The following is a 13,311-nucleotide window of genomic DNA, read 5'->3' as shown; positions in this document are numbered from 1 at the left end:
GATTGTGAAAATAAAATTGGATGCAAGCTTAAACAGTATATACAACCCAGTTCAGGCCAAAGGGCGGTAGTCGCCTCAAACAGCAGAGCGACTGGTCGAGTTACAGAAGTATCAGGCTGATCAAGACCTCCCTGCCATTCCCCAGATTGCACAGACCTCAATGGCGAAGGCCGTAAGAAGCATATTTAGATTTGCAGAGTCTTGCCCTAGTGGAGATACAGAATAAGGGTTCACATTATCCATGTGACTAAAGAGTCTGTAAAGGATTCATATTGCTCCTTCATTCAAAAACCTCCAACAGCAGCCACAATCCTCGAAGATACTGGAGTAAGGGATAGAAAAAGCAAAATGTATTCTCACCAGTTGCATTGGTTTATTAAGGAACTGAACATAGGTGTCCTTTCTGCACCAAACACAAAACGACAAGAACATTTTATATTAAAAAAAGATTAGCATTCAAATGGTATGAGGTTAGGAGTTCCCATTAAGAAGTCTAAGTGTGCACTTTCAAATTGGACAGTCATAGATGTGGATCTCTTGGTCATCGCCAACAGACACAATTTTGGAACCATTTCCGTTGTATTGCACACCCCAGACCTGTAACAAGAAAAAGAAACACCAGTGAGAATGTGCCTGATCAGAAGGACTCATAAGTTACTTGCATGGAGCCTTTGAAAACTGAGTGAGTAGAGCATGCGCTGCACAAATTCGTGTAAAATGCAGGTCTCATGTTAATGCCAGCATGGCTAACCCAGTCTTAGAACTCGCAGATCAATGAAAAGGAGTACTGCAGATCAGTAACACAGTAGCCCTATTATTCAAGAGCCAATTTATTTAGCAGTTCATGCCATACGAATCAGGTTTTTTTATACAAGAGTAAGATTGCTGTAAAGTTGTGTATACACACATCAGAACAAGAAATAATTGTTTCAGTGACGCTCCCCTTTTGCTTGGGTTTACAGGCTCACTAGGCCTTATCTAAAGCTTAAGAAACACAATGGGCCTCATGGGTTTGGCAGAAATTCGGTGAGAAATATTGCCAAACTTACTGCTCCCTTCACTCACGTCCAGTTTTACCACAGGATCACAAGTGGGGAAAACTGCAGTGTAAATCCCAATTTCTGTAGTCAATAGGACTCTATGGGGATTTCGTTGCATCTTGCCGTGAGTGGCAATTCCACTGCAGTAAATCAAACCATTTTTTGGAGGCAACGTGGATAGTTTACCTCCAGTCTTTTGCTTGTGGTAAATCATACCTCCAAACTCGCAGGTCAGAGAAGCAGAAAACCATCAGTAACAGAATTAATGCAGTTTTCATCCGCACCAACTAACAGTTTGCTTCCTCTTTTTTTTGTTGCACAGAGTCCAGTGTTTCCCCCGAAAACACAACCACAAAAGAAACCCAATTTAAGGTGCACTAAACACACCTTTTGATAAAAATATCTGGTCCTACATATAAGCCACTTGCCAAAGAAAGGATGTGTTTTTGTAGGGTGCTTTAACCTTACTGAATAGTACAACTTCATTAAGCACATTTTGAACTGCTCCTAGGACTGCTGAGGAAGTGAGGGAGACGGTTCTCAACAGGGTAGGAAAAATGTCCAACAATCCAGCAGTCCCCTTTAGTATTCAATACTCCACCCACAATATGAAGTTAATTACTAGAGAACAATGGATTGGTTGAGCAGCACCCAATGGTAGACTTTGGGTGAAGTACGGGGAATGCAAGCGCAGGTGCTCTGCTTGCCTACTGCTTGCCTACCCTGTCCCAGAGTGAAACATGAAGCAAAAAGAAAGAAGCATGAGGGAGCACCCCACTGAAGAAATCCTGTCACCAAAGAAGACACTCCCCACCAGTGGTGGCTGGTGAATGTTTTAATTGGTATGGTGTAAATATTCGGCACAGATTTCTGAGATCGACTGTGCGAAGCACAGAGCCTGAATCAAGCGGGGGAGGGGGGAAGGGAGGGGGCGGGTCTCTCACAAGACAACATTTTTTTTTTATTACCACGTTTTGCTTTGACAATATAAAACCGCAGCGCCTCCATAATGGGCAAGGGTAGGTGCCCCCCCCCCACACACATTATGTTCCAGCTGCCTCTGCTCACCACCATGCCAAACTGGGGACTGCGAAGCAGTGCTCTGATGTCAGGAGCCAGAGTTCTATGAGAGGCAGAGGTCTGCGTCACCATCCTCTGTTGAACTCGCCTCCCCCACCCCTACTTGAGCTCCCAACACCAGACAATAGAGATGCACCCATTAAACATGTTTTCTAAGTAGACAGAGATTGCAGTAGTATGGCTCCAATCAGTCCCGTCAGATCGAAAGGAAGCGGCAGCACTCAATATTCTTTCTTGCAGGAGAGGCAGAGCTGCAGTCACAGTAATTCATCCTTAGGCGTGTCCTCGTTACCGTGTTTCAGGATAAAATGTCAACATTTGATTAAGTACTTCTCTCATTACAGTTACTCTGCTACACATACACTCTACTAGTAACCTTCTGGGTTGGTGCGCCCCCTAGGTACTGCGCTCAGATGTTTCCAAGCTAGGTTTGCGCTTTATCAATCTCACACATACAGAGCATCAGCTTGTATGCCTCGCCTAGATTCCTACATCATTCAAACCTTTTGCGGCAAGTTAATCAGTGCTGGTCCCCACATAAAATGTTCAAGGGCACACGGATTCCAGCTACGCTCAATCCCGATCTGTGTGCCTGGTCGAAACTCGCGGCAGCAACGAAAAAGTGCTTTTCCAAATGGTTATTCGCACTGAAGTTGTACATGTGCATGGCTCGGGAGGATAGCTCAGGGGAAACGTGCTCACCTTGGAAGCAAGACGAGACAGAGCACCACAGGTTTCGATCCCTGTGTCTGCGCTTAGAAACCTTTAGGTATTAAGCGCATTATAAATAACCCACCATCATAAACCAGGAAGACTATTAGAGCTTCTGGGCCTCACACACCAGATACTTAAAAAGGTACTTTTTTCTGTGCAGATTTATATTCCCATGCTATGATAAATGGGCGCAAAGTTTAGACAAGAAACCTGCTAAGATAATATTAGTGGTCATCAGGGAGCTGGGAATGAACCACATCCAAAAAGAATGGTTTTTCCAACATATCCACATACCAAAACACAAAAAGCAGCACATACCTGATCCTGGTGATCAAAGAATGTGTGTACGCATGTCCTGGAGGCAACGTCCCATACCTTCACGCTTTTGTCTGATGAACTAACAAGGGGGAAAAAACAATTTGAGAAAAACAGACACACAAAGAGCACTTGTGGAGACGCATCATATACCATCAAGCGAGGGTGCCTCAAAGTCAGACCCTTTAAAAGTCAACCCATTGTAAACAAAACAACTTAATGGGTAGCATCAGCGGTTGGGTTTCTCCCTAGATGCATAAGCTCACTAAGCCTCTCCCATTTCTAGAAGGATGTATAAGCTCGCCAATAAAGTAAGAACCAGTGTAAAAGCAATGACACTGGGGCCAATATCAGAGTGCAAAATAAAGAAACACAAACTGCCCATACAAGAACAAGGCTGTGAAGAGATTTTCGAAAACTGTGACCTCAGCTGGCCAATGCATAGCAATCATGCACTGGTTAAAAGTGCTAAAATTAATGCAGAGCCAGCGATTTCACAAATTACACAAATGGTCTGCAAAAAAGCAAAAACAACAAAGAAGTTGTAATTTAAAAAAAAACAGTTTACCAATTATTTCTAGATAAACCATATAAGATATTTCAGCATTAGAATCACAAATTGTTTAGTAAGGGTAAATGGACGACTTTAAACAGCACCTATACAGCATATGCTTTGTAGACCGTATTTAAAAAACACTCTCCAATGAGACAATTTGATCCAGATAACAGACCATAGGTTGCAGTAATATAATTTTAGTTTTTGACATGCAGTGAATGAGTGAGAAATACATACTTCACCAAATTAACAAATGCAAAAACATTTATTTTTCAGCCCATGTTTAGGGTTAGGCTAATCGTATGTTCAATGGCTCGTTGAAAATCGTTTTTCTTTGAATAGTTAATCCTGAAAAGGCGTATTTAAACTGCACATCAAAGAGTAAAACACCAACAAAGTTATGGTGGGTTTAATAGGCTTGAAAAAAGAAAAAAAACGCTCCACCTGAAACATGAAAGCAGAATGAGCAATTTCAGCCAAGTGGCACAGACTGAATCCTTGTGGTTGGAGCATTCGGCTATGTTAGGCAAACACCAGCATATTTATGGTGGGTTTAAAAGGATAGGGGGGAAAAAATATAAAAACCTCCACCTGAAACGTGAAAGCAGAATTAGCCATTTCAGCCAAGGTACGCACAGCACACCTAATGGTTCAGATTATACTGCACCAACATCCCAATAAGGGTGAAATATGCATGTAGTTGTCTAAATCCTTGAAAGTCGCCTGTCTTGGGTTATAAAATGCCCTGTATAAAATAGCACTGCACTATAGACAAAACACATTTCCCTTAGTCTAGTAACTTAGTTACTACTTTTTGTGACTTTTTACCACGTGTGGTAGTTTTTCATCATTGTACAATGCAGTACAATGAGGGTACAATTTTTGCTTTGCCCTAGACTAACCCTCATGGGATGTTTTTGTTACTCCAGGTGTGCTAAAGGGACAAGCTGGTGGCACCAGTGACTTTTAACACTTGTTTTGCATTCCGTTTTGGCCTTAAACCATTTGGCTACTAACTGTGGCTAGTTATTGGCTTGTCCTTTTGCCATCCTGTCTTTTAGCCTTCTTCCTGGCCTGTGAAGCCAGGAAAATCCTTATATGGACATTCAGTGCCTGGGAAAGCAGAGGCTTTTGGCGGGCTACTGGAGGGTTATGTGCGTTTCCTGCCAGGAAGTGGGCTGGGACTGTCTGGTCCCAATCCACAAACTGGTGCCAGTGTGTCTGAGTGGTATGCATGACTTTTGCCGCCAGTGGTCCGAAATGGACCACTGCTGGCGTGTGTAGGGCAGATCTGTAATTGGCTAGTGGGAGCTGCTGCTCTTACCTGGCATTTAGGATAATAAGAGGACCCCTAGCCCCCACCCTCTAGAGAGATCCTGGAAGAAAGGAGCCAAGACTCGTGGAACCGTCGGAAGAAGGCTTGGCGACCAACTACTGCTGCTATCCTGGTAGAGCCCTGTCCTGTGGAAGATCTCCAGCAGTCCCGCAAAAGAGCTGCGACCCTTGGAGTGGAGGGAACATCCATTCTCGACTTCAGCTCAGAGTCCTACGACCTGTGGCCTGTTACTGACCACTTAGAGTTTGGGCTAACATGCTACAGATGTCGCTGCTCCGAGTTGAGGCCTGGAACTTGTGGGATCCTCAGCTTGAACAACAAGGCTTACCCTCTGAAGTTTTTTGGTTTTAGCATCAAGGGGACCCAAGATAAAAGGGGAAAGTCTGACTGCGGCAAGCAAATCCCTTTGCGTCACCGTGCATCGGTGGCCGTCGTCTGAAACTGCTTACCTCAGTCCATTCCTGTCCTGAGAGGGTCCCTGCATAGAGTTCTACTGGGAGACCTTGTGTCAGCATTAGACACCGACCCGAGAGCTGCTCGAACCCACAACCCCTAGGAATCCAGGGCCGAGGCTGTCTGCATGAAAAGCGACTTTGGACCTACTTCAATCGACTTGCCAAGTCCTATGAAGAATTGGAGAACGTGTGAGTTGTAGCGATCCTTACCTGCACCCCCAACTCCCTTTTAAAAAGTGTTGGTAACTTTTAGATTACTTTGGCTTTGCCATTGCTTGTTCACACAAGCACTCCGAAAGTTGAGTACACGTTTGTTAATTAGATTAACATGTGCCCTAACCATTGGAACTGTTCACTGGACCCCGGAGACCACAAATTAATTTGTTGCAGCTTCACAAAACTGTATGTTACCTTGCTGAATTTTGGGGCACAAGGCCCCATACATTTTAGGAATGGAATTCTGAAATTAGGATTGAATCTCTGTGGACCTGTAGTGCTAATACTAATCTGTATCTGCCTTTTCAGGCTTTGATATGTATTTTACCCTACTCGGGTAATTGTATATATGTATCTAATTTTTAGTATTCAGTGATAAATATTGCCTGTTAGTAGTCCTTTTTCGCTGTGTCATTTGGCCATAAGCAAAGAAGTATTTTTTATACCTTCTAGTCCAATTGTGTTCCCCGACAGCTGCACTCTGCATGCTCATTGTGGACCCCTTCCAAGTTCACCACCTTGAGATGTAGCCTAGATCAAATGCCTTGCTATCTTGAACTGGTTCGGCTACAGCTCCCAGAGTTGTCCCCATCACAATACTAGGTTGGCCTTCTATACATCTGTCCACCACGTCATAGTATAGAAAATATGTCCTAACAACAATGCATTGCCGACCGGGCTCTGAACTGGAGGTAAAATTCCAGTGATGGATATTGGATGGCGCTGCGCTGTGTGAGTTGGTTGAAATGGTAAATTCAGTTTCACATTAAACAGTAACGAATGCAATCACTACGCTTTCCAAATAATAAGTTAGTTCAATATTGCTAAATCTGAAATACAATTTAAAACAGATGTGCAACTTTTTTTTTAAAGGTAAATAAGCAATTTTTTTAGCGGTTTTTATAGAGAAAATATTTATGTTATGTTACAACACTTACTATAGCGCCAAAGCAATCTAGCATCTAAGCGCTCCTTCACAAGCAGAAAAAAGGTTCAGTGAAGTTGAGCCGGAGTTTAGTTGTTGTGTCGTTTTCAGCAATTTTCAGAAAGCCAGAAGATTGCTTTGTTCTTTCAGGCCCAGCGGTAGATTGTTCCATGCCTTAGACGCAAGCAGTGGGAAAGAACGTCCATTTCCGCGAGCTCTTAGTCCTTACCTCCTGTAAAAGGCAGGAGGATGTGGAGCGAAGATTTTTTGTCGGTTGATATATATTAATTTTGTCCCTTGGATAGGACGGGGCTGTCCCATATATACATTTATGGCACAAGGTCAGCTTTTTAAAAGGAGATCCTGGCCGATATTGGAAGCCAATGTAGTTCCTTTCTGGCGGAGGAAGTAGGTACGTGCCTTTTCAGGCCATAAATTATTCGCACCAAGGTATTTTGGATATTCTGCAGTCTTAATACATCTGCTATACTGGCACCCCCCAGTAACGCGTTACAGTAGTCCAGCCGTGGCAGAATAACTGCCCTTACTAGCTTAGCTCGATTTCCTTTGGAAATTAGTGGAGCAACTTGTCTCAGGACACGCAGATGATATTGAGCATTTTTCTCAATGGCATCTACTTGTGCTCCTGCATCCAGTGAGGCCTCCAGATATGCGCCCAGGGTTTTTACCTTGTCAACTACTGTGATGGGGTGTCCTCAACCAGGAAATTAGAGAATGCAGGTGTTAATGCCTCTCTCGATTTTTTGGACCCATAGATCATGAGTTCTGTTTTCCCGGCATTGAGGCACAACCAATTGGTCGTCATCCAATTCTTTATCACTTTGTAGATTTTATTAAGCTTAGTTTGATCATCCTGGTGATCTCCCGACAATTCCATAGACAACTGGAAGTCGTTTGCATAATTGGTAAAGAAAAAGCCCAACTTTTCCAATTCTCGGCAGAGGGGAACGATATAGATATTAAAGAGTAAGGGAGATAGGCATGCTCCCTGGGGGACGCCACACATAATGATTTCTATCTCAGAAAATGCGTCTTCCTAGTGTACTCTAGATCTTCTGCCCTCCAGAAAAGATCTAACACAATTTATGGTCTCGGCAGCTAGACCACCTATATCTAGCAACCTCTTTAATAGTATCTTGTGATCCAGAAGATCGAAGGCGGCACTAAGATCCAACAGTATCAGCAAGCCGGTCTGCTCCTTTCCACCAAGGTTAACATGTGGGTTTGGAGGTCTACCAGGGCACTCTCCGTGCCGTGGAAATGGCGAAAACCAGATTGCTTTCCATGTAGCCGACCTGAATTTTCAATATACAATTGAAGATGAATAGTAGCTACCTTATCTACCAATTTCATGAAGAACAGTGTATTCGTAATTGGCCGAAAATTGGTAGCATCTTTAGGGTCTAGGCCAACTTTTTTTAAAGGAGGAGTCACTGCTACCGTTTTGATAGCCTGGGGGACCACACAATGTCCAAATGATGCATTTACAAATCTACAAAGAAATAGGGCAAAGATGGTCAGATGGTCTAGGATAATCTTAGAAAGTATGAGATCTCCCGGACACTGGTCGTGTTCATACTTACTTACTCATAATGTCCTCTATCTCAGCTACTGGAATCTCCGGGAATCTAAATCCTACATGAGGAGGTTTAGAGTCCTCATTTATAGGTAATGGATAATCAGTCAAAGGTTGAAATTCATCAAACTTTGGGTCAAGGGAGTTAGTATCTGGTGTTTGGCTCATTAATGCTTTCCTAATTTTATCTTGGGCGCCTAATAATTTATTTGCGAAGGCTTTCTGAGTCCTGCTGCAATCTTCTTCAGTAGGGGTGATGGCATGATTTAGGACTTCAGGTTTCTCCCACGACCTAAAAAGCCGAAAGAGTTCCTTAGTATCATTATCTGCCCGTTCGATTTGGTCATAATAGGTCCACTTTGCCTCCAGAATAGCTTCTTTATATAATTTACCGACTTTGGCTAATACTACGCACAAGTGAACCTTTCCCAAGCCCATAAAAAAAGTACAAGATATTTTAATTAATACATGTCTAAAAAAAAAAGTTCACATTAGCACTGCACATTACATAACCGATTACACGTGTTACCACCAATTGCACAGAGATCAAGGTCTGCTTTGATGAGCAGCTATTTCGAGGATCAACTAACTTGTGAAGCAGTTATTCAAAAGCTATTTTGTATTGGTCTGGTACATAACATATAGCAATGGAGACCGAGGCTGCAGCTTACCTGGAAACGAAATGAGCATCATCTGGGCAAAATGCCACATTTACTACCCAGGACCCGTGACCGCTTAGGGTTCCAGCTAAATTGGCGTGCTGCCTACACAGTAAACAAGAAATGAGCATGTTATCAGAGCTGAAGACGTGGACATTCAGCAAAACAAGTATTCACAGATTGTTCTCATAATGGGTTAAGTGCGATAACGGTCTGTGCCCTGCAAGCGTGGGAATACCGGAGAACTGCCTAATGGGTCTCCAGCATGGTGTTCCTTACTTCTGACAGCATGGTTTCAGACAAAATATGAGGAATAGGAGCAAAGTGGGCTTGGCATAGGGAGGGAGTTATCAGGCCAATCAACAGCAATGACCCCTGGAGCAGTGCCCTTTCAGGAAATAAAGCAGGAATACCAAAGGGGCGGGAGGGAAACTACGTTATATAACGCTCATCGCCTAAAATAATTATTTTGTGCGCCATGTAAAACAAATATTTAACAAGCACATTGACTACATGGTTGATTCATGAAGGTTCGCTGGATGAAACAATTGCAAACAATGAGTATGCAATCGCTCAAAAAAGCAACAAAGCCAGTAATTATATATAGAGCCAAGTTATTGTGTGCAAAGACAGGAAAGGGTAGCTTTCATCAATCTTGTGTCTTTTATGCCTAATGGGGTTGGCACACCCCAAAAGACTTGACTGTTGAATTCGTTGTGAAATCAGACTCTTCCCCAGTCCTCTTAGGCTTGCAGAGGTATTGACTCAATGTACAGAGTTACGGCTCTGACAATTTCCATTTCACTGCTCAAATCTCCAAAAGACCCAGTGTGAAACATGTTTTAGAACATCCAACATGATTAGCTATTAGCGAGCTAGTTAATTTAACACAGAACTATAAAAGTGAATCAAAACTGTGGTAGGGAGCTACCCATCATCATCTTTGGCACTGACATCCCACAATACCATAAAAAGTGTACATTGTCTCTTCATTTCTTAACAAAAAGGATATGAAGGCGGCTCTGATGTATTGTTTTTATTTTGTATGTTAAACTTTTTTTATTAATAAGCAGCACACTTTCATAACAAAAAACAAAATAATAAATCGCAGTAATGTAAAACATAAATCCAACATTAATAACAAAGTTGAAACAGTAAGATTCAATGATGAAGTAGCATGTAATAAGGTAGGATATCCTTAAAAGAAAATCAATGTAAATAGTGAGCGAAGTAGACAAACACGACACAATGGAGGGGGAGTGAATTGATGAATGGGATGCATTTACAAATTAGATAAGTGTTATGGTTGTAAATTGTATTTTTTTAATGGAATTTTTTAGTTTGATAAGATAGTATCCCGGTTCTAAATTTGTTTCACTCCACAAAGGCAGCACCCTTCAAACATGGCAGCAAGTTTGACGGACATTGCCAGCAGGTTTCCAGATCTGTGCAGGCAGACGGAAAAAAAAGGGAACGCATATGCACAAATCTACCATGCCATACCAGCGGAGTATGAACTACACTATATGATATGATATAGGTTATTTATAACACGCTTAATACCCAGAGATTTCTAAGCACGGACCCGGGGATCGAACCCGTTTTGCTCCGTGTCGTTTTGCTTCTAAGGCGAGCACGTTGACCCAGAGCTATCCTCCCGAGACAAATGAAAGCAAGACTGGGCAGCCTGTCTGATGTCAGAAATATTCTCAATTAAGATTTATGGTTTTCCATCCATTTGCAACATGCCCATATCAAGAAGGGAAGCCAACCTATCCTCAATGGTGTCCACCCTGCGTGGACTAGGGAGAGCCTTGGATTGTGACATTGGGAACCATCAGCAACATAGCTCTGTGGCAACGCTCCGGTCTTGGAAGCAAGACCATGCTGAGCAAACAGGTTCGAATCCCGGATCTGTGCTTGAAAAAACCGAGTGCGTTATAAATAACCTGCACTTACACAATTTAATGAAACTAGTGCCTATATACCTACGGTTATGTGCGCTGCAAATAAATGCAATTGGGTGACATGGCTACTGTGCCATACACAGATTGTTTCAAGCATAGACACCAAGGAAGGAATGGTAGCACACTACAATTGCATTGTGAAATTTAGGCCTTTTTCCCCACTATACAGGACTCTCAGGCTTAAGTGTGCTTTTCTCCAGTGTTTAAACCACATTGTGAAAGTAGTGCTACTCTTTGGTTTTGCCTTCTTAGCAAAACATTCTTCTAGTGAACTGTTATACTATTGTCTCAGCCGTCGTCTTGTTCAATTGTCTACAATTGCCTCGTCTCCATTTGTCTTGTCTGCTTGTGCCCCTCTGTGTCCTTCCCTAGTGTGCTTCCCACCCCACCCCCTTCCTCTTCTCTCCTCTCCCTACCTATTCTATGGTGCTCTCTATCTCTCCTATCTTTTCTAACTGCTTCTCTCTCGACTATTCTGCTCTCCTCACTAAATCTGGTAGGAAGAAGTTCAAAAGAACATCCTGGTCTCCAACCCAGGCCTCCCCATCGACGATACCTATACCAGTGCTTCCTCCAGGCAAACCCACACTGACATCCTCTGTCGTTTCCTCGCCTGACCTATGGACTCTCCATATGGTCTCTGTGCTTTCGCTTTTCTCTTCTCCCATTAATGGTGGCACCCGGTGGGAGGCCCTCCTGGCCTCCGTCCACTCCTCTAAGGTCATCATTAATGTTTACCTGAATGGTAACCTTCTCCTCTTTGAGAGACGCTTCCTGCGCCTCATCAATTTCCTTTCTTCTCCTGCTGCCACCCCACCCCCCGTTCCCTCCATATCTTCCTTGCCCTCTTCTGTCCCCCCCCCCCCCCCCTCGGGCTTCTTCTACACCTTAGGGCGTACCTCTGATTGGTACCCCTCCCCGGAAGTCTTTCAAGGATGGCAACCTTCTCCATATTGCCACTCTAAACTCTTGCTCAGCTGTCAAACGCTCCTCTGACATCTGCCGCCTCCTTGAAGAACTTAACCTAAGTCCTCGGTCTCACTGAGACATGGTTCACGGCCAGCTCTGGCACAAGCTTTGACACTCTCCTCCCTGATGGCTAGAAGATACTCTCTGCGCCCAGGTCCAATCGTTCCGGAGGGGGTGTAGCCCAGATCTTCCAAGAGTGGATTCCTGCCTCCGTCATTCCTACACCTCTTTCGATTGCCTCACAGAGACAGACAGACAGACAGACACCACCCCCCCCCCCCTGGTCAGATCTCCTTCCTCTCCGAGTGGGCAGACCTCTCCTCTTCCCTCCTGGTCTCGACCACTCAACTCCTCCTTCTTGGAGACTTAACATCCACCTGGATGTTCCCCGTCCTTCCTCTGGACTCTTTCGCGACCTCTGCGAGACTCTCTATGCTCCCCTCAGGCCCAACTCACTCTGCAGGGCACACTCTTGATGCTCTGATCTCTACAGACCTTCCCCTTTATATCGCTCTCACCAGTCCTTTCTCCTGGAGTGATCACCTTCTCCTTTTCTCCCAGCTCACTCTCTCCACCCCTCAGGCCAGGCCAACCACATTCTCGGTTATCCGACCCATGAAGCGTGTGTCAATTGAGGCTTTCGCCACCACTTTCTCAACCCCCTCCCACACACCTCCTTCGGCTGACTCCCACCCTGACACAGCCCTTTCTAAGCTCCACTCTGCTATATCTGATACCGTTGATGTTCTTGCCCCGGTCATGAGGATCTGCTTGAAGCCCAAAGCAAGTTCAACTCCTGGTACGATTCAGACCTTGTCACCCTTAAAAGCAAGTGCAGGGTGGCTGAGAGGAGATGGCGTGCTTCCTGTACATCCTCTGACAAAGTGGCCTGCCGCCTGCTCCAAAGGCAATACCGGCTCTCTGTCCACACAAGGAAGAGAGCCCTCACCCAAGCCCGCGTCTCTTCGGCATCCAACAACTCGGCCAAACTCTTTAAAATCTGCAAGGAGCTGGCCAATCCTGCTGCAGGCTCTACCTCTCCTATCCCCTCCCAGGCCCTCTGCACGGCCCTGGCTTCTCAGTTCATTTCTAAAACTCAGGCCATCCTGTCCTCCATCTCTTCCTCTCCTCCTCCTCCCTCCCAACTTCCTCTGGCCCTTCTGTGGCCACCTCTCCTCCCTCCTTCTCTGCCTTTCCCCTGTTCTCTCCAGACAAGGTTTCTAGACCAGTCCGATCTATGAAAGTCTCGTCAAAACAGGTTCTCCCTGTTCCCCTAAAACCAACAAGGACCACATTGACACCCTGGCTCCTGCTTTGGCCGATTTGTGCAACCACTCCTTTGCCACTGGAGTCTTCCCGTCACCCCTGAACACTCCCTTGTGCACCCTCTAAGCAACTCTCAGCCGACCCCTCCTGCCCTGCTAACGACTGCCCAATCGCCATCACTTCTTTCCTGGACAAACTCCTGGAAAACTGCCCATC

General features: G+C 44.5%; 1 protein-coding gene across 3 annotated transcripts in view; it reads right to left on the bottom strand.

The window, feature by feature from the left end:
* Nucleotides 1–351: 351 nt before the first annotated feature.
* The window catches only part of SKIC8 (SKI8 subunit of superkiller complex), a 65,026-nt gene continuing 52,066 nt past the window's right edge, over nt 352–13,311 (bottom strand). For all 3 annotated transcript variants that reach the window (XM_069653735.1, XM_069653738.1, XM_069653737.1), the window contains exons 10-12: nt 8,906–8,998; nt 3,153–3,231; nt 352–597 (exon numbers count right to left, since the gene is read on the bottom strand). In XM_069653735.1, the coding sequence (XP_069509836.1) occupies nt 508–597; nt 3,153–3,231; nt 8,906–8,998 (262 nt within the window). In that variant the 3' untranslated portion in view covers nt 352–507. The remainder of the gene's footprint in view (nt 598–3,152; nt 3,232–8,905; nt 8,999–13,311) is intronic.

This window comes from Ambystoma mexicanum, chromosome 3q (assembly GCF_040938575.1).
Source record: "Ambystoma mexicanum isolate Mex_15411 chromosome 3q, UKY_AmexF1_1, whole genome shotgun sequence".
Lineage (NCBI taxonomy): Eukaryota > Metazoa > Chordata > Amphibia > Caudata > Ambystomatidae > Ambystoma > Ambystoma mexicanum.
The sequence above is the reverse complement of the archived record's forward strand: the minus strand, read 5'-3'. Positions and strand labels throughout refer to the sequence as shown.